Consider the following 20,644-nt stretch of genomic DNA (forward strand, 5'->3'; position numbering starts at 1 on the left):
CGCTCTCTCTGCCTGCCTCTCTGCCTACTTGTGATCTCTGTCAAATAAATAAATAAAATCTCAAAAAAAAAAAAAAAAGGGCGAACGAGGTGTTGAAGGTCACACAGCTGGTATGCTTAAGCTTGGGTCCATCTGACACCACATCAGTGCTCTTGACAACTACATTATTGTGACACCAGTGTGTCTTGCTGCCATCTCACTGGGCAATGCCATCAACTCTCTGGTTGGCCCTAAAACTCAAAAGAATAGAACCTACACTTCATGGGACTGGGGTCACAAAGCATCCTCCCTCTGCTACCTCTCCTGGTTGTCACCACAGCCCCGAGGTAGGCAGCACAATCTCTCTAACCCCCCAAAATCAGTCACAAACGCTTACTGAAGGAACCAATGGCTCACAGCAGTGAGTCAGAGAAGCCCAGAGTTGGGAGTCTCCACTCTATTTTACTGCTATGAGTCCTGGGACTCATAGTTGCTTCACTGTTCTCTGGGCAGGCTTCCTCACAGATCCAATGCGAATTACAGTCCCTACCTCCGGGGTTGCCGTGGTCATTGACACAGGAGGCACTCCACCGGGGAAGGTGATGAAGATGACTGGGGCTTTAGGTGGTACATGGGTAATCTGAAATAATGTTGAACACCTAAGAGAAAGTTCATCCCTTACCAATTATTTTTAGAAACTTCTGATTGCTTCAAGGAGAATATCTCATTTTCCTAGCTTGTCTTTAACACCCGTGAACAACAATGATCCTTTGTTAACAAAAGGACTCTGAGAGCCTTAGACAATGAAATCTAGCCAGAATTTAAAATGTTTTCATGTTAAATACATTAGTTTTTCATCATTATCTCCTATATAGGACAAATCTCCATTTAGGGGAGAGACTTAAAATTTTCTCCTAAAGGAAACTCACGTTTAAAATGTAAAAGGTGACTCGATTAAAAACCTTTAGCAAAGTCTTAAACGGTAAATTGTACAAACCCCACAACGTTGGGAAGCGAAAAGCTGGATTGTGGGAAATCCTGACTTCGGAAACCTAGTAAAAACAGCCTGGCACACGCAAGCACATAATAAATGTGAGCTATCATCACCACCACCTTCGACATAGACATCGTCACCTAGAGGCTACCCTGTGGGGCCCGACGCTGCTGCAGCAGCGGGTATTTTCACCTGCAGAGACTGAGCGCACCGCGCTCAGCGGCTGGAGACCCCGGAGGATGAGCACGGAGAATCGGGTCGGTCCCCAGCCCGGAGACGCCCTCCGGGAGGTCTGCACCTCAGTGCCGGAGGGCCAAGCACCGTTTCTCCGACCAGCACGCTGCGCAGCAGCCCCCTCACCGATCCAAGCCCCGAACCCGCCGCCGCAAGACAGCCACTTCCGGCGGCTGAGAGACGTCTTCCCGCACACCATAGAGAAGCGGAAGGAAAGAGCGGCTGGCCGGAAGCGAGGCGCGGAGGCCGGAAGCGAAGCACAAAGGTCCGGGACCGCCGCCGGCGCGTGGTGAAAGCTGCGACCGGCTGTCGCAGATCTGAGGTTTTCAGGGCGGGAATCAGCGGCCAGCATCCTCGCGCTGCCCTCTAGAACCAGGCAACTTGAGACTTCAGGGACCGATTCTTTGCCTTGTTTACTCCTTTCTCAGCGCCTAAAGCAACGTCCAGCAGTTAGTAGGCGCTCTGCTTACTATTAGTTGAATGAGTGTCTATGCCCAAGATAACACGAGGGCGTAGTAGTGCCAAGACTCGAAACCCTGTGGATTTGCCTTTATAATCTGTATATTTAACCACTGTCATATTCATCCAGACATACCACACTACTGAGGGTAGCAAGTCAGGGAAGGTATTCAATTCTCTTACACTTGTTTTTTTTCCCACGGATGCATCAGTGGTTTCCCCATTTGCCTAGGGCAGAGTCACAATTCTAATGCAGCATTTGACAGCCTCAAGTGTTTTCTACCCCTGGCACGAATTCTACAGAGTTCAGGACTTTTCATGTAAATTCTGCTTATCTGGAGGTAGAAACACTGATGTCCCGAATGCCTTCTGCCTTAGGGGAAGGCCCTCCAACATTGTGGCTCAGGGAACACAATACAGGGCAGGGGAGGTAAATTAGCCAGGTGGAACTAGGAAAGTGGCTCTGCCTCTAGCACCTAAGTTCCTTGCAGATGAAGAAAAAACATCATAGTTTATAGTAAATATTTAATTGGTTCCATCGGTGACTCCAGCACAAGTTTTCTGAAAGGGAGACAGAATCAAGCAACCTAGAGGTTCATGAGGTGTAAGGATCACCGAGGAGCCTCCCAAAGTCACTATCCCACTCCAGATACCCAGTGGCACAGTAGAATGGGGGTTCGGCTGATAGAATATGAAGAGAGAAAAAGAATGCTGGGTGAGGGGAATATAGGCCCTGGCCTTTTACTTTGCCTGCAGGAATGAAAAAGAAAGTGCAGGAGATTCTCCCTACACAAAAGGGCTGAAACAGTCAAGTTCTCAGTCTCACCTAGGGAGAAAGAGATGAGCCTTTCCAACTGTCTTGTATTAGGAACCCCTCCCCAGGTGGTCTTCTATAACCTCTGTTCTGTATTCCTGATTCCAGATTCCAAATTCTGCAGTTCATATCAAGTTCTGAATTCTACCTTCTAGGTTCATGTCCTATTCCGTGACCCAGATCCTTTCCAGGTCCCATCCCTTTTCCCAGTCTGAGTGGAATATGTCGGACCTCACCCCAGCTGTGCTACCTTGACAGTTTTCCCCTTTTCTTTTTGAGGCAGTTTTAGGCTTTTCCCTGACAGGAGGGCCTTGGCTCAGACTACTCAGCAAATGAGTGGTCCAGTGGAGACCAGGGAATTCCAGACAGCCAGGCCTGATCTGACCTCCCTTCCCATCTCCTCCCTAACCACTCAACATCCTACCTTTTGCACAACTAAAGCTAAACAGAGGGCTTCCATGGTGATAAATGGGGACTGGTGGCTTTGAGATGAGGAATCTTAGGGGGGAATGTAGGAAGACATAAAAGGTTGCTGTTCTTCATTCAGAGAAACTAAACACTGCTTCCAGCACAGGGGAAGGGGTGAACAGGGAAGGTGGGAAGGGTCTGGGCGGAGCTGCAAGTCCTCAGAACCCTGTCATCCTTTAGCTTCCCCTTGTCTGAGCTGAGCAAAAACCCCCAGAGTCTTCCCAAATCCAAGAGAAAACCAAGACAGCAGAACTGGGAGCTCTGCTGTCATGGCTGCCCTGAGGGAGAAGGGGAAGGAGGCAGAGGCAGCATCACTGGAGAGGCGAGATCTTCAATGGGATCATGATCCGAGACTCCATGTGTCGCACCAGTGGGACTGTGGAAAGAGAGGCAGAGGTCACAGAGGGTGCAGCAGCAAGCGAATCCCAAAAGTGGACATTGAAGGAGTAGGCCTGGGATGCTGAGGTGGGGAAAGCCCCTCTGCCCTCCTAGAATGGAGAGCAGCCAACTGTGGGATATGAGGGGACTTGGGTGTCGCTGAGATACAACATTTTTTAATATTCATTATTATCTATTTATGTTTCTATGATGTGAAAGAATAAGTAGCATAGCAAAAAGTGATTTCACAGATAATATTGCTTAGGACAAAGCTAGGTGGAGAAGAAAGTAGGAGGATTTAAAGAAAAATATCAAGAAAATAATTATAGCCCTAGTATACCGGTAGGACAAAAGCTAAGAGCGTGTCCTTCAAGGGGCTAAGATTTGAAAAATACTGATTTAGTTCAAATTATTCACTTTACATATGGGGAGGCTGCAGCCCACAGGAGGTCAGCCCACGGTCACCCAGGAGGTCAGACTCTTTACTCTTGCTCAGAGCTATTCAAACATTACCACACATACAAATTACCCACAGCTCTTGTTAAAGTGCAGATTCTGATTCAGCAAATGGGGTGGGAGTTGAGAGTCGGCATTTCTAATAAGCTTCCAGGAGATCCTGATACGATCGTTCAACATCACGCTTTCAAGAGTGAGGCTCCCACTAACTCCTTCAGGAAGCATTCTCCCCCGCACCAGCTGGTAAGTGCAGACACTTAACTGTAAGCTCCTCAAGGAGCTCCTGTTCATTCTGTGTCCTCTAGCCACCCACCCACTGCAGTCAACACCCACTGACTCCAAGCGGTTCTCATGGGTCCCAGCACGGTGGCAAACACAAGACAACGAAAACTTCTCAAAAAAATGCGCTGTGTACTTCCTCTGTGCCGGTCCGGGTGAAGCACTTTTCCTAACTTAGCTCCTAGAATCTTCTCTTCAGCTCTCTGAGGGAGGCGCTACCACTGTCACCATCTTACAGATGAAGAAACAGCCTTGGTATGGTGAAGAACCACGCTTGAGGTCACAGTGCCTGGGGACTACCTGTGTTTTCATCACTGCGAGCACCTTCCTAGACCCACTGCCTAGATCATGTGGAGCGCGCCACCAGATAGAAACCCACTCATTGTCTTCAGAGTAAGTTCCCCGTCACTGGAGGTAATCAAGTGTGGCTTGATCCCCTTGCAGAGGGGATTCTATCCTCAGATTAGGCTCTGGGCAGATGACCTCCAAGGGCTAGACTGACCCCTCAGAGGAAGCACTCACCTGTGTAGTAGACATTTTCGTCCCAGCCCCTCTTCCTCCAGGCAGCATTTCGAGTCTCTTCCCGAGACTGCAGGTCTTTATAGGCTGTGGGAAACGCATTGGCTCATTCCGGGGAAATAGAGGATCTGATCTTATACCTAGCACAGGGCCCTCCTATCATTACCCCAAACCCTGTCCCTCTGTCTCTTCCCAGTCTCGAACTGTTAGCCAACACTGTCTGCTTTGACAATCTCATTCCATCAGTACATTTGTTGACAACTCCCAACTTTCTATTTCCAGCCCAGAACTCTTCTTCTGCTCCGTACCCATGTATCCAGTGCCCACTTGACGTCTCCACTTGGATGTGTCAGCATCTCAAATGCAACATTTCCGGGGGCCAAAATTACACTCTTGACCCCTTCAACCTGGTCCACCTAGGGTCTCAGTAAAAGACACACAGCTGCTCAAGCAAGAATCTGGAGTTCTGGGGCACCTGGGTGGCTCCGATGGCTAAGCATCTGCCTTTGTCTCAGGTCATGATCTCAGTTCAGGGTCCTGGGATCAAGCCCCGCATTGGGTTCTCTGCTCAGCAGGGAGCCTGCCTTCTCCTCTCTCTGCCTACTTGTGATCTCTCTCTCTGTCAAATAAATTAAAAAAAAAAAAAAAAAAAGAATCTAGTTTTCTCCCTGCCTCGCCCCACATAGACAACTCATCCACAAGGCCCACTGGTTCCACCTCCAGACTAATGAATCTATCTGTGGCCTTTTCAGCATCCTCACTGCCACCACATTAGGCCAGGCCACCATCCTCCCAAACTCATCTGCCTGAAAAAGTTTAACCATCTCCTGATGCCCCACTTCCTCTCTTGCTCCCCTACAAAGCATTCTTGGCAAAGCACATGGCAAGCAGAGGAATCCTGCTTGACAAATCAGGTCATGTCATGCTGCTTAAAATGCTACATCAGTCCCCTGTTGCACTTAGGATAAATCCCAACGCATCCCCACAGCCTGCAAGGCCCAGCCTGATCTGGTATGTCCCTATATCCTCACACTCTTCACTCTCTCCACACTGGCCTCCTCTGTACTCTTCAAAGGCCTTTTCCCCACCTCAGGGCCTTTGCACATGTCCCCTCTACTTAGAATGCCCTTCCCTGGCAATTCACAAGCTGGCTCCTTCTCATCCTTTAGCTTAGTAAACATTTTACCTCCTCAGAGAGGCTGTCTTTGTCTATCCAAACCATTCCCATGTATTTCTTTATCATTTTTCCCCTGTCTTTTTATTAATTGTAGTAATTGGAAATTATGTTTCTGTGTTAGTTTATGCCTGAGGTGGTATCTCTCCCTACTAGAACACAAACTCCAGAAGGGCACTAATGTATTTGCATTGTCTATACAGAGTGACAGTGGGGAAATGGGCTAGCAGAGGGCCCCTGGAGGGTCCTCAGCCTACCCCAGAGATGATGCACAACGTAGAGCTCTCCTATTTGCGAGAAGAAGCCGCCCACTGCCTCCTGGTTCTCTTGCCGGTACTTGATGGCCCGAGCCCTAGGGATGGCAAGAAGAGTGTCAAACAGAAGCTGGGGCCAGTGCAAAAGGCCCTCTGAGGTGTCCCTCGGCTGATTTCTCAGCCACACTCCTCCCCAAAGGAGGAGCCAGAGGTAGGACCCTCAGCTCTCAGAGATGATCAGGGAAGTGGGTAACAAAGGTACAACCAGGGGCTGGATATTCCGCCACTAGGGGAGGCCTCACAATCCTCTAGGAGGTCCTCACCTCCTGGCTGGATCCTTCTTCTGGATCCATGAGGGGCAAAGGATGCCAGGCTCCCTGCCATGTGGCCCTGGGAAAGGCGGCATGCCAGGGAACTGGGCAGGACAGGTAGGCAGGGTCCCCCAACCCCTGGCACTCCCACTCACCAGTTGTTCCCCCACTCAATCATTGTTCCTGGCTGAAAGAGAACCAGAACAAAGAATGGAAATGAGCCCCCATCTCAGATTCCAAATGTCAAGCTAGGTGGAGATGGCAAACTGTCCTGTCTCCCCAGCCCCAGGGGCTACTTGTCCTCATTCAGGGGCCCTGGCTCACACCTGGGTGTGCATGTGTGCACATAAGTGTGAGTGCATAGGGAGGGAGAGGCCAGAAGCACCAGTCTAGGTGCTGGGCACAGGACCCCCCTCTCCCCAGGTCAGGGTACCACAGCAGGGAAAACGGGAGGCATGCAGGGATCCAGTGGGGGGAGGCACCTTGAGCTTGTATGTCCTCAGCTCATAGATGTTGGGGCCTGCTCTGGGCTGTGGCTCGTTCCAGAAGCTGAACTCAAGGAGCATCTGGTTTCTCCTGGACAGCAGCATCTGGCTCCGCTCCTTTCGGAACTCCAGGTACTCCTGCGGGCACGGCAGTCTGGCCGTGATGACCATGAAGAGCACCCCCTCCCAAGCGGCTGTCCCCATGGGGTAGTGCTGGCAGCCCCCGGCACAGGGCTGAGCCAGAGCCAGTGTTCAGAGAGGTTTGTGGAGCAGAGGCCAACATACCTTGTTGCTTTTGAGCTTGTTCATGCAGTCCATGAGGGCTGGGTAGCCACCTGAGAATCGCCACAGGTGTACTGTTACATGGGGGAGAAAACAGGAGGTACAGGTCAGAGGGCTGCCGGGACTCTGCCCTGCATACCCCAAGGCCAGCTAAGGGCATATGAAATGGGGCAGTCTCCAGCTAGGTCTCCTTAGCCCCAGGACTCTCTTGAGTTCCCTTTGCCCTAGATGGCGCTGGGCAGGGGATAACCCCAGACACAAACCCAGAAGGCCTGAGTTTGAGCTCCAGGTCTGCCAGGTGGCCTTTGACCCCCTCCAGGCTCGACGTCCTCATCTTAAAAATGGGAATAACATTTCCACCCAACCTTCCTTAAATAGCACAAGAGGATCAGATGTGTCCTTGTACCCAAAGTACAAGAGCACACATGAACCTGACCACGAGGCTTAGGATGGATAGGTTGGATAAACGGTGAGTAGAGGGGCACCTGGGTGGCTCAGTGGGTTAAAGCCTCTGCCTTCGGCTCACATCATGATCTCAGGGTCCTAGGATCAAGCCCCGCATCAGGCTCTCTGCTCAGCAGGGAGCCTACTTCCTCCTCTCTCTCTCTGCCTGCCTCTCTACCTACTTGCGATCTCTCTCTCTGTCAAATAAATAAATAAAATCTTAAAAAAAGGGGCCAGTAGATCTGATAAGCTAAGATGGAACATTCTAGAACAGTGAATTCAAAACAAAACAAGGACCACAAAAGGACGCACAGTGCGCTAGCACATCTGTCTAGGGGTAAGGGGACATATTCAGTGATGTTAAGCTATGCACCATCTCTCAATGGAGACCCAAAAGACTGTAACAGGAGATGCCTCTGAGGCCTGGGGGCTCATGGGAAGGAGGGAGGCCTGTTTTTCACTGAAAATTCTTTGTGTTGTTTGAATTCTCTGTGCTGCTAGGTCAAATGGTGTCCCCTTCCCCTGAAGTTCTATGCCTACCCAGAACCTCAGAATAGGAAACAGAGTCTTCATGGATGCGATCATGCTAAGATGCCATCCTACTGGGTGGGCCCGAAATTCAGTGACTGGTGTCCTCATATGAAGACGGTGATTTGGACACAGACACCAGGACACCATGTAAAGACAGAGGCACACAGGGAGAACGCTCTGTGACAACAGTCAGAGATGGGAGGGATGCCTCGACAAGCCCAGGAAAGCCAAACATTTCCAGCAACTGCCAGAAGCTGGAAAAGGCAAGAAAAGATTCTCCCCTAGAGCCTTTGGAGAGAACAAAGCCCTGCCAACACCTAGATTTCAGACTCCTGGGCTCCAGAACTTGAAAGAATTGATTTCTGTTGTTTTAAGCCACCCAGCAGTTGGAACTTTGCTATGGCAGTCCCATAAACTACTATTCCTTCCAATAACCAAAGGGGAAGAGAAGAAAGGAAACAATCTTGCCATTCCTGGGAGCCTGGCTGGGGCTGAGGGAGGAAGGTCTCCAAAGGGTGAGTCAGGCAGGCTAGAGCTGAGGGCAGCTGGCTCACCAGCAGTTTGGAAGCCCAGACTTCTCTTCCTTCCCTCCCTGACCTGTCCCTTACCTACCTTCTGATTCCATCTGTGCCTTGATTTTCCTACCTGCAATATGGTCTGCCCCTAGAGCTTAAAGACCTCTTTCCCAAGGGAAACAGCAACAATACTGTATGGATGGAAGTCTACCAAGACCATGAATGCTGGTCGGTGGAAAAGGGATAAACCTCATACTGAGGACCAACAGGAACAGTTACAGGCAGGGCACCTAGGCCCTTGAGAAGAAAGAGCAGTGGAGTGAGCTGATGAGGACTGCATTTAGAAAGATTCCTCTGGAGGGCGCTGTGGAGAGGGAGAGGAGGGTGGCCAGGCATGAGGGGTGCCAGAGACCTGGGCTGGGTGGCAATGGCATTGGGAAGGTGGGCACCTCACCTGCCTGGTCCTGCTCCCCGTACCATGTGTTCCAGTTGCCCACGAGCGAGCAGGGATAGTCCTCATCCAGGTGCAGCTTGGGCAGCACAGCCTCCCTGGGGTGGGGGGAGGGTGACAGAGAAGGTGGGAAGGGCTCGCACCAGCCACCAGGGCCCCTGAGATAAGGGTTCCAACTCAGGCCCTCAGGGCTGGGCCTCAGTCTCCCCATCTCTAAGATGCAGAGACTGGACAATTCATTCTTAGGACTTTTGGCTCTGAAATCTATGTCTCCTAGATTTCTGCAAGGAGAATGGGGCTGGGACGGAGGCTCACGCCCAAGCAGAGGGTGGGACCAGCACACGGAGGAGGGTGCTCACGTCAGGCTGTTGTAGGCATCCAGACACTCAGGCTTCACATTGTGAACTGCAACAGAGGAAAGAGAGTGGGAGGTGAAGCAAGGGGCTTGTGTTCCTGTGGGGAGGTGGGATGGGAGGTTGTCCCCCAAGGGGCAGGACTCCCAGGAGAGCTCAGGACGTCCCAGCCCTTCTCGTGTCCCAGCGGAAGCCTCACATGCCCCCTGGAGGTTCTGGGAGGGCGGATTGCCTCAGCAGCCACTCACACTGGATCTTGTAGAGGTTGCTGGTCTCCTTCTTGGATAGCAGGGTGGAGTGGGCATCCTTCCGGGGATCCACTTTGTGCACAAAGAGGGAGCGGAACCAGCTACTTTCATTGTCCTTGGAATAGAAGCTGCAGGGCAGAGGACAAAAAGAGGTGGGGATAGCCCTGGCTCTTCCACCTGCTCAGATATCCTGCTCCCCATCCCTCAGATAGCCGGATGACCCACATCTCTAGGAACGGGGCCATGGAATCCAGCGGCGGCTCCAGGGTGTAAAACATCATTGGAGGGCGCCTGGGTGGCTTAGTCGTTAAGCGGCTGCCTTTGGCTCAGGTCCTGCCTGATTCCATCCCCGCTCAGTGGGGAGTCTGCTTCTTCCTCTCCTGCTCCCCCTGCTATGTTCCCTCTCTTGCTGTCTTTCTCTCTGTCAAATAAATAAAATAAAATCTTTAAAAAACAGGGGTGCCTGGGTGGCTCAGTGGGTTAAAGCCTTTGCCTTCGGCTTGGGTCATGGTCCCAGGGTCCTGGGATCGAGCCCCACATCAGGCTCTCTGCTCGACGGGGAGCCTGCTTCCTCCTCTCTTTCTGCCTATCTCCTCCGCCTACTTGTAATCTCTGTCTGCCAAATAAATAAATAAAAATCTTTTTTAAAAAAACTTTAAAAAACAAAACAAAACAAAAACATCACTGGAGCCAGCCGAGCAGAGTGGTCCCTTTTCAAGATCATGGTTGCCCAATTTGCTTCTTAAAGCTTTGCAAGGGCCTCAGGAGGCCAGAAAAAGCAGCCCTACCTCCCACCTCTCTCCAGTCTCCCTTTATCTGCCACATCCTCTCCACCTGGGGCACATATTTGCAGCCCTCTGACAAGAGGCTCAACCCCAAACCCACCTTGCCAGATTTTCAAAATCCCTAACAGCCCGTCTGATCTTACCAGCCTTCCTTGCTGTCCCCTCCGCCCAACCTGTGTACTCTACTATCCAGATCTGCTCCTCCCCGAACATACCAGACTCTCTTCCTCAGTGCTTTATTTGTAATTTCTGTTCCCTCTGGCAGAAGCCTATACTCACTGTCCTCTCCAGGGCTCACACTCCACTTGGCTTGTGACCCCTTCCCAGCCTCCACAAATGGAAAGCCAAAGAAAAATAAACTTTGTCCTTGAGGAAGTCACAGTCCACTGCAAGAAGCAGGCTTTGAAACGTAATTGTAGCCAGAGGGATCTGGGAGAGCCTAGGTCAGCAAGCCTTTGGCAATCTAGGCAAACTCTCCAGAGGAGGTGATCTGACCAGTCTCTGAATCTCCAGGGTTGATTTGGCAGATAACAGCAGATAGAGGGGGTAAAAAGGCATTCCATGGCAAGATTCATTCATTCATCCAGGCCACACTTAATTGACAAATGTCTATCCTGTGAACCTGGCTAAGGTGCTTTGAAAGAAAGAGAGAAAGAGGGAGAGAGGGAGGGAGGGAAGGGGGAGGAAGGAAGGGAAAGAGAGAGAGAAAGAAGAGAAAGAAAAGAAAAGAAAAGAAATTTTGTTCAGAGCAGGGGACCTGTTGCACATCCTGCCAGCTGGAATTATACTTCCCACACAAGGTCCCAGCAGGGGCAGGGCTTATTTTTAGACTGCCAGAGGCTCTAAATCTTCTTGCTTAGCAGCAGTGATACAATTTGTAGTTAGGCCTGAAGACCAGTCTCCTGCTAGATGATTTCCAGCCAGGGAGCCTGGCAGTGGGAGCCTTAATGGCCCACAAGTCCTCTCCTTTTTCAATCCTTTTCTATGACTAAAATAAAAAGAATTGTCTTGCAAATCAAAGTATTATTTTTTTCCTCAAAATATGGAGCAGCCACGAGACTAATGAAATAAAAAAAAGTATCTTAAAGTAGCAAAACAGTTGTATGAACATGGAGAAAAATGAGTGAAGATTTGTCCCAAACCTAATATTGCTTACCTTGGAAAGGGGAAAGGGAGATGGCTAAATTTTTATTTATTCACTATAGTTCTTTGTAAAGCTAAAAAAAAAAAAAAACCACTTTAAGTGCTTCTGAATTCATAGGTGTTCTGTCACTGTGCATGTATCTGTTTCACGAACAAAAACCAAAAAGATGATTATCTTCTGATCATCAGTGTGGTTCTGCGAAATCTGGCTACCAGAGTAAGGGAGCTTTGCTCTCGGTACTTCAACTGAGGACATCTTCTGTCAGGGATCCGTGATGAGCTTTTCAGACATGCTCTATGTAGTGTTGACACAGTGTTGATATCTATTAGTATTGCCATTTTTTATATTTTCTCTTGAAAATAGGAGGTTTAAGGAACTTGCCCAAGGTCACATAGTAAATCAGGGGCAGAGCTGAGGCAAGAACCCACCCAGAGTTCTTTCCTCCTAAATCAGCCCCCAACTTGGGTTTGAGCACTGACCTGGGGGGGCATCAGGCACATACGGGGAAGAACCAGGTATTTCAACAAAGCCACCAGCAGAGAGATCTGACCTTTGGTTTGAAAGTAGGGGGGGATGCTTCCCTTGGAAGGGGTGGTGGCAGGGAAAACAGTGGCTCCTACTTACTGTCAGCCAAGACCTTTGCTCCAGGACTGGGCTTTGAGTAATTTATTAACATCAGTATTGACCAAGATAAACAGCCAGGAGGCCAGCCCCTGGAGAAAGAGTGGGGGGCTAGAATGTTCTCCACTCCGGGGGAATGGCAGGGGGTCCCAGAGCTCTGATGGGCTCCCATCTCTTCTCCCCACTCCCTAATCTGTCATGCCTACAGGCCTCTTTCCCCGTGTGTCAAATGAGCAAACTGGAGTAGCCTATCTCTAAAGATCTTTTCTCCAGGTAAAACCCAAGATGGGACCTGTCCAGGATCCCAGGTCAGGGTCTGAACTCTAAGGCAGTGTTCATAGGCTCACATTCTCAAGAATCCAAATTTCACTTTCTCAGTGAAATCACAACATCCTCCTTCCCTTGAACTCCCCAACCCCTCTCACCCTGTGCTCTATTTTTCCATAGTTCCTTCTAACATATTATACCTTGGTTTTTTCCTTTGATTATGTGCCTGGTTTATCGTCTGCCCATTAGAAGCAGCCCCACAGGGACAGGGATCTTGTCTGCCCCACGTAACCCAGTGCCTGGAACAGTGCTGGACAGCTGGCACATGCTCAGTCTGCATATGGGAAATAAATGAAGGCAGTGGGGCGGGGGAAGCGGGGAAGCTAAGACAGAAAGCTGCTTAAAGACAATAAAAGCTGGAAGGTAAGTAAGTAGAGAAAGGGTGGCTCAGAGCGTGGATGCAGGGCTCAGGACCCCTTACGCGCCCCCACCCCACCATCAGGAGAATTAGTGCTTAAGAGAACAAATTCTGGATGAATCCAGGTTCTAATCTCAGCACAGCTTCGTCTCTTTGAGCTTCATATTCCTTCTCTGTAAAATAGGGGCATTAGGATAGGTCCTCTAGAGAAAGGGCCTCACATGGCAGTGCAGCTAGTATCACGGTTCCTACCAAACTTCTCACAGATCCCCAAGCTCCTACTCTTTTCCCACTTTTCCTAATCTGCCCACCTGTCTTTGTAAAGCACAATTTGGTAACGTTATTACTGCTTGGCTCAAAAGTCTTCTGTGGCTCCCCATTGTGTACAAAACGAAGGCTGGGGGCACTTGGGTAGCTCAGAGGGTTAAGCCTCTAACTTGGGCTCTGGTCATGGTATCGAAGTCCTGGGATAGAGCCCTGCATCGGGCTCTCTGCTCGGTGGGGAGCCTGCTTCCCCCTCTCTCTCTGCCTACTTATGATCTCTCTCTCTGTGTCAAATAAATAAAATTAAAAAAAAACAAAAAAACAAAAAACAAAAAACAAAAACAAAAACAAAACGAAGGCTGGATGTCTTCACTTGGAATTCCAGCTCTTGTGTACTTTGGCAAGCTTTCCACAGAGCCAGAATTCACTATCCTGGTGGTTCTGAAACCCACAGCATTAATGTCACCTGAAGAATTCTCAAGCCCCATCCTAGACCTATGGCAACAGAAACTCTGGGGGCGGGCCTAGCAATCTGGGTTTTAACAAGCCCACCAAGGGATTCTGATTCCTGCTCGAGTTTAAGAATCACTGATCTTGAACAGTCCCCAATTTCTTTCCTCTTTTTTTTTCCATGTCATCTCAGGAATGCCAAAGATTCTGGTATCTCATTAGGCCTAGAAAAACACCATGCAGCTTTGCCCAATCTATGGGAAGGAGCTGCCCCACATGGACCAGTTTAGCCCCTTCCACAAAACACCCCTCACATTTCCCCATCAGCCTTTTTATTGTTTTCATCTGTCTAATCTCCCCAGGCACACCAGAAGTCACTAGTTAATGTCTTCCCCCAGGCCCCTGCCATGGTACACAGCACAGTGCTTTTGGCATGGGAATTGCTCAACAAATGTTTGTCCCGGATGAGAACTTTTCAGTAGATGTCACATTTGCACTCTCGACAGGGATCAACAGTCTGATGCCCTGCCCCCCTCAACATGAAATTGCTCCAGAAAGTTCTCTAGATTTATATGCTAGGAAACTCAGCTCTAGGCACAATCTGAAATACACTTCTGTTTAGAGATGGCTGACTGCAGGAAGGGACCATGTTTCTGCTTACTGTTGCAGAAGTGTATATTGAGAAGACACACCAGGAGAACTAAAAGAACTGAAGTTCTGGAGTGCCCTGCTGGCTCAGTCAGTGGAGCATGGGACTTTTGATCTCAGGGCCCTGAGTTCAAGTCCCATGCTGGGCATAGAGCTTACTTAATAATAATAAAAATAAAATAACTATAGTTCTATCAACAGGATTACTGGTGCAAGAGTAGCAACTCTGGGACGCCTGGGTGGCTCAGTTGGTTAAGCAGCTGCCTTCAGCTCAGGTCATGATCCCAGTGTCCTAGGATCGAGTCCCACATTGGGCTCCTTGCTCGGCAGGGAGCCTGCTTCTTCCTCTGCCTCTGCCTGCCATTCTGTCTGCCTGTGCGTGCTCTCACTGTCTCTCTCTCTCTCTCTCTGAGACAAATAAATAAATAAATAATCTTTTTAAAAAAAGAGTAGCAACTCTATTTATTGAACAATTACTATGTGCTAAGAACTAATCCTCACAGTATATTTGTTTGTTTGTTTAAGATTTATTTATTTATTTGACAGAGATCACAAGTAGGCAGAGAGGCAGGCAGAGAGAGGAGGAAGCAGACTCCCCGCCGAGCAGAGAGCCCCATGTGGGGCTCGATCCCAGGACCCCAAGATCATGACCTGAGCCGAAGGTGGAGGCTTTAACCCACTGAGCTACCCAGGCACCCCCCCACAGTATGTTTTTGAGAAGAATGAAGTTTTCCATGCCTTATTCAAAGATGGTTCATTAATGGCCAAGAGGATTCCAATCCACATCCATCTGACTTCAAAGCCCACACTCTGTCTCCATCCCAGCAGCCCCCAAACCTCAGAGCCTGAAAGGCTGCTGCTTGACCCTCTAGTGACTCCAGGGAGATATGGGACCAGCTAAAGGTCAGTAGGAGGGGATGTTGCCAGGTACCCAAACTGAGATCAGGGCATAAGTAACTCAGATGCAGTTTTTGAGTGATTTTGTAAGTATCAACGCAAGTGCCTTCACAGCAATCCCGCAGAAACTCCCAGCTGGGATTATCATCCCCCCTTTACAGAAAAGGAAACCAAGGTTTACAGCGGTTCAGCGCTTCATCCAAGTGAATTAAGTGAGGAGTTTCAGGTGGCCTCTATGTCCCATGCTCCTTTTGCAGCCTCTGGACACTTGCCACACAAATGGCTCTACCACCTACTGATTCTTTTACCCTGAGGAAGGGAGGTCCCGTCCCCAGCCTCAATTTTCTCATCTGGAAAACAAAAGCCTCATAGAAGATGATCTCCCCAAGCCCGTTTCAGCCCTGCTGTCATAAGGGGTTCATGCAGAAATTGTCTGAACAAGGGCAACATCTGTTGCATGTTCACCAGGAGCTAGAAGCCTCACATATGTGATGTGGCTTTTTAGCCCTCAACAGCTCTATGACATACATACCATTTTATCACTCCTGTTTTACAAATGAGGAAGCTGATACTTCAAGAGGCCAAATGACTTGCCCAAGGTCACCACACTAACAGGCTGAGTTAAATTTGCCCATGCCAGACAAACTCCAGGCTCTTTTCATGCTAGGAAGGTTCTCCCCAGTTATTGGGCAGTCAGAGTAGGGGTGCAGGTCTGGCTCCTCTTTCCCAACAGCCCAAGAGCCACACTGCACAATGCTCTGAGATCCCATGGCAAGGCCTAACAGAACTCTGCAGCTTCATGCCTGGCTGGGCTGCTGGACAGGAGAGCCCCCTGCTTCCTTTCCACAGGTGGGGAGACAGGTGTCTTCACTTCATTAGCAATATGTTCTTGAGCATACTGTCTTGAACCCTGTGCTAAGGGCTGGATTAACAGAAAAGTGATGTGACACGCCACTCGGGGAGATAGGCAAATGTGTCTACAGGGTGATGAGGAGATGGGGAAAGTACAGGGTCCTCGAGACAGAGGAGGGAGGGGCCACCCCAGGCTCGGTGAGGGAGGTCAAGCCCTGCCTCAGTCCCAAAAAAAGCCCAGGCTGAGGGCATGGTCAAGCCAGCCTCCTCCTCCCAGGAGGCCACCAGTTGTGGTGCAAAGAGCACTGGTTGTTAGGAGACCTGTGTCCAGACCCAGAGACACCAGAGAGAGTGACCTTGGGCAACTCTCATCCCTTTCCAGGCCTCCTTTGCCCCACTTATACTGTTCAGGACTGGGGAGCAATGGGTCTGTGCAACCATGGCCTTTGGGGGTTCCCCACTGCTCCCCATATCTCTTCCTCCGAGAACTTCCCGAAGCTGGAGCTGCCTCTCCTAGAAGTCCCCAGTGGATGCTATTTCACAGTCATCCCAAAGGCCTAAAGAAGGAGCCACTCCTGCTCTCTGCCCGGTTCCTACTCTCCAGGGCCCAGGAAATGCCCCTCCCATTCACCCCATCTTTCATTCTGTACCCAGAGCCAAGTACCCACTAGGACAAAGACCCTGCGCTTATCTTACCCATCCTTCCCATTCCCTGCCGAGAGCTCCTCCCCAGGCCTATATCTTGCCCCCGCCTCTAACCCATAGATTCCAAGCCCGAGCCTGCCCATCCCCCAAACCCAGACCCTGGCCCCCGCCCCTGCACCCAACTCGCGCGCGCGCCGTTCCCCCACCCTCCACCCGGCTCTCACCGCGCAGCAGCCGCAAAGTCCCCGGCGCCCGGCCTCGGGCCCCCCAGCAGCCGCCGCGCCGCCGCAGAGATGCTGCACAGCCGCGGAGCCATGTTGGAGCGGCGCAGGTTGGAGAAAGGTCCGCCCCCGAACCCGGAGGTAGGGCGGGGCGTGATTAATCCCCGCCCCACCCAGCTAGCCCGCCTCCATCCGCGAGCAGTCAGGTGGGCGTTGCCGCGGGACATCCCCCAACTCCACAACGGCTGGGCTGAAGACAGTTTCCTGTCCTCAGAGTTCCTGCAGCTCTGGTACTGACTTGCTCTGTCCCCTTGACGAAGGCCTTTATCCACTCTGGGCCCCAGTGTTCACCTCGGTAAAATGGAAGCGTCGAACATTGATACTGCAGGTTCTTAATTGGGCACTCAAGATTAGTAGCAGAGGGTCAGTGAGTAGGTCCCCTGAAGTTGTGCGTTTTTCTGGGGAGGAAGGATCCACGGGCAGTATTTAGCACATTATCAAAGGAACAAACCCTTGGGCGCCTGGATGGCGCAGATGGTTAAGCGCCTGCCTTTGGCCCAGGTCCTCATACCGGGGTTCTGGGGTCGAGTCCTGCATTGGATTCCCTGCTCGGGAGGGAGCCTGCTTCTCCCTCTGTCTCTGTCTCTCTCTCTGTCTCTCAAAATTGATTAAAAAATCTAAAAAAAAAAAAGAAAAAAAGAACAAACCCTTAACAATTGAATACAGTTGGACTAGGCTCTGGGCCACTAGTACTTTCTTCATTTCCTTTTCTATCTTCATCCCATTTTACCATCTCTACCTGGGCATCTTGGGCCCCATGCCTTCTCCTGGCCTTGTCCTGGCTCTTTTGCCTGCCTTCCAAACTAATCCTTTCTCAGTCCACAATCCCCCAGGTCACAGATCTCAGCAAGAGCAGGGAGTTTGCAGACCCCACGAGGGGCCCAGGTTCCTGGGTGCATGCATGGATACTTGCATACATACCCCTGAAAGAATATCCACCCACTGACCGTTGGCCCCCTTCTCTACACTCGGCAAGGGGGGTGGAGGGCAGGCATTAATTTTGTTACTCCTTCAGCAAATACTGAGTCAGCCTGGCTCTGTGTTAGGCTCTGAGACACTAAAGATGGATAGGACAAACAAGCCCCCAGCCCTTTTGGGACTCGAGATCTGGTAAGGGAGACAAAATCACTGACTTTGAGCCCCTTCAGGACAGATGCCTTAGGCTGCTCTCCCCTCACTTCTCCTGCCTGATATACATTAAATATTTACTAAATAAGTGAAAAATATATACAAAAGTATTTTGTCAGTTACAGTGCAGACTAGGGAGAAATATGGGAGTCTGTGAGGACTTAACAATGGGTGGGGAAGAGGAAAAGGGAGATCATCCTATATACACTTGAGGGTCAGTAATGACTTCTATAAGGAAGTGAGGCTTGCACTGTAATTTTTTCCCCTCTGCTTTCTAAAAGAACATATATCTGTGATTTATTTAAAAAGGAAACTATAATCTCATGATAAATGGAAAACCTGTCATAAACAGGCAGAACCATCGAAATTATGTTGTGGACACAGCACTGTGACCACTGCCTTATAGCTAGGGCAGAAGGCTGTGAGTCTGAGGCCTTCTCTCTGTGTTACCAAAGAAGAGCACGAGGGGCACCTGCGTGGCTCAGTTGGTTAAGTGTTTGCCATAGACTCAGGTCATGATCCCAGGATCCTGGGATGGTGCCCCCATCGTGCATCTTGCTCAGCAGAGAGCCTGCTTCTCCCTCTGCCTCTGCCTGCTGCTCCCCTGGCTTGTGCACGGGCTTTCTCTCTCTCTCTCTCTCTCTGTCAAATAAATAAAATCTTAAAAAAAAAAATTACAAAAACAAAACGAAAACAAAGACGAAGAACTCGGACATAGCTGTGCCCCTTGGCTCTTTGGGTTTATCCAAAGGACCAAAAGGAAATAAACTTCCCCTTCTGGAAGCTGGTGTGATCAGAAGCTCCCCAGTCCCAGTCACTCAGGAAAAGCCCAGATGGGTAGATGGAGGTGAAACAAATGGGATGTCACTTGCGTCATGTGGTAGAACTTTTCCTTCCCTTAGGCTCTGAGTGTGGTAGACATGGAGAGGCAGAAATGGAGTCCCAACGGGCCTCCCAGGGGGCCTGACTTTGAACCTATGGTTGAAAGGATAAGTGGAGAGAGTTTGCAGGAGAAGGGAGCAGGGCAAGGGGAAACTTGGGCAGAGAGAGCAATGTGAGCATAGTATGTGAAAAGGGTGCCAGGCTGAAACAGGTTAGAAATGTTTAGCACAATCATATATAATCAAAGGGTAGAGATTATGTGGAGCCAACTTATCACCGAGTACAAAGAATAGCTCTCAAATGATGGAGGGGGCAGCCTTGGTGACCTATGACTGAATTATGCCAAGGGAGACTACAGAGCAATACATTGGCCAAGCGGTAGAGGGCATTTGGTAATGAAACCATGGGAAGCCAGAACCCGTGGACAGGAAGGGGCTGGCCCTCCTGGTCTAGGGTGAGTCTTCACCAAATTCCAGATGTTTCTGGCCACATCTGCTGGCAAGAAGGAGGGCTGACCTGTAGCCTCCTCACACTGGTCTGACATTTCCAAGAGGGTTTCCCCATCTCCATCCACTTAAGTGAGGCAAGAAGATAACAGTAGGTTGTTCCAGGAGCATCTCCCACCCCAGACCAGGAGAGATGGGAGATAGATCTTCTTCCCCACATCCTATGAACCACAGCGTGGGAGCTGACTGGAAGTACAGCTTCGAGACCCCAACCCCAACCCCAGCTAGGATGACCAACTGATTCCAGTTTACCCTAGACTTTCCCAGTTTTTGCACTGGAAGACCTCCATTTAGGAAACCCCTCCATCCCAGGAAAACCAGGAGATTTGGTCATCCCAATTGTGGCCCTATCCTTCTCTCTCTCTCTCTCTCTCTCTTTTTTTAAAGATTTTATTTATTTGACAGACAGAGATCACAAGTAGGCCGAGAGGCAGGCAGAGAGAGAGAGAGAGAGACAGAAGGAGGCTCCCTGCTGAGCAGAGAGCCCGATGTGGGGCTCAATCCCAGGACCCTGAGATCATGACCTGAGCTGAAGGCAGAGGCCTTAACCCACTGAGCCACCCAGGCGCCCATCCCTCTCTTCATAACACATGCCCACTTCATCCCAGAATCTTTTCCTTGCTTAACTAACTCCATTTACCTTGCTTGAAGGAGTGGTGCACAGGGTTTCTCTTTGTGACATTCAGTGACATGCAGTGCTGGTTAACTGAGCAGTTGATGGGAGTGAGTTCCTGACCCACGGACTGGGCATTCTGGGCAGCAAACCAGGTAGATGTTGGGCAACAATTCTACAAATAAGGAATTAGACCATTTCTAATTACTGTGGAATAAATCACCCCCAAAATCTAGCATCTTGATATTTATACCCTTGTAAAACCCCCTCCCATGTGTGATAATAATAAACAATTATTATCACACATGGTTCCAAATGGGTCAGAAATAATTCAGAATTGAGTAGTTAGCTGGGCTGGTGGTTCTGGCTCAGCATCTCCCACAAAGGTGCAGTGTCAGCCTACAAGATGTCAGCTTGTTGGGGCAGCTGGCTGGCTCAACTGGAAGAGCATGGCCTCTTGGCCTTGGATTTGTGAGTTTGGGCCCCACCTTGGGTATAGGGGTTATTTAAATAAATAAATAAACTAATATGTATTTGTTAAATATGTATGTGTGTCAGCTCGCACTGTGGTCATCTGAAGGCTTGACTCGGGCTATGGGATCTGCTTCCAAGTAG

At 49.9% G+C, this 20,644-nt stretch overlaps 2 protein-coding genes across 3 annotated transcripts in view; both read right to left on the reverse strand.

The window, feature by feature from the left end:
* THOC5 (THO complex subunit 5) overlaps window positions 1-1,403 on the reverse strand; it is a 35,216-nt gene extending 33,813 nt beyond the window's left edge. Inside the window, exon 1 of one of the 2 annotated variants that reach the window (XM_059408775.1) lies at window positions 1,166-1,403. The gene's annotated coding sequence lies outside the window, so the exon portion shown is untranslated. The remainder of the gene's footprint in view (window positions 1-1,165) is intronic. The other variant, XM_059408776.1, reaches the window with a different exon arrangement.
* Window positions 1,404-2,173: 770 nt separating this feature from the next.
* NIPSNAP1 (nipsnap homolog 1) lies at window positions 2,174-16,984 on the reverse strand. Its single transcript, XM_059408778.1, has 10 exons — window positions 16,844-16,984; window positions 9,629-9,756; window positions 9,387-9,432; window positions 9,031-9,125; window positions 7,090-7,160; window positions 6,802-6,942; window positions 6,475-6,506; window positions 6,012-6,106; window positions 4,584-4,667; window positions 2,174-3,324 (listed from the first exon to the last, which is right to left on the reverse strand). The coding sequence occupies exons 1-10, from the start codon at window positions 16,933-16,935 to the stop codon at window positions 3,260-3,262; spliced, it is 849 nt and encodes a 282-aa protein (XP_059264761.1). The 5' UTR covers window positions 16,936-16,984; the 3' UTR covers window positions 2,174-3,259.
* Window positions 16,985-20,644: the final 3,660 nt, after the last annotated feature.

This window comes from Mustela nigripes, chromosome 8, assembly GCF_022355385.1.
Source record: "Mustela nigripes isolate SB6536 chromosome 8, MUSNIG.SB6536, whole genome shotgun sequence".
Classification (NCBI taxonomy): Eukaryota; Metazoa; Chordata; class Mammalia; order Carnivora; family Mustelidae; genus Mustela; species Mustela nigripes.

What these genes read in the sequence shown, in the direction of transcription:
- NIPSNAP1 (XM_059408778.1), bottom strand. Translation starts at nt 16,935, where the DNA reads ATGGCTCCGCGGCTGTGCAGCATCTCTGCGGCGGCGCGGCGGCTGCTG. An exon ending in ACAAGCTCAAAAGCAACAAG is followed by an intron (nt 6,943 to 7,089) that starts GTATGTTGGCCT and finishes CCGTGCCCGCAG; the next exon opens with GAGTACCTGGAGTTCCGAAA. An exon ending in CGAAAATGTCTACTACACAG is followed by an intron (nt 3,325 to 4,583) that starts GTGAGTGCTTCC and finishes CTCTTTCCACAG; the next exon opens with TCCCACTGGTGCGACACATG.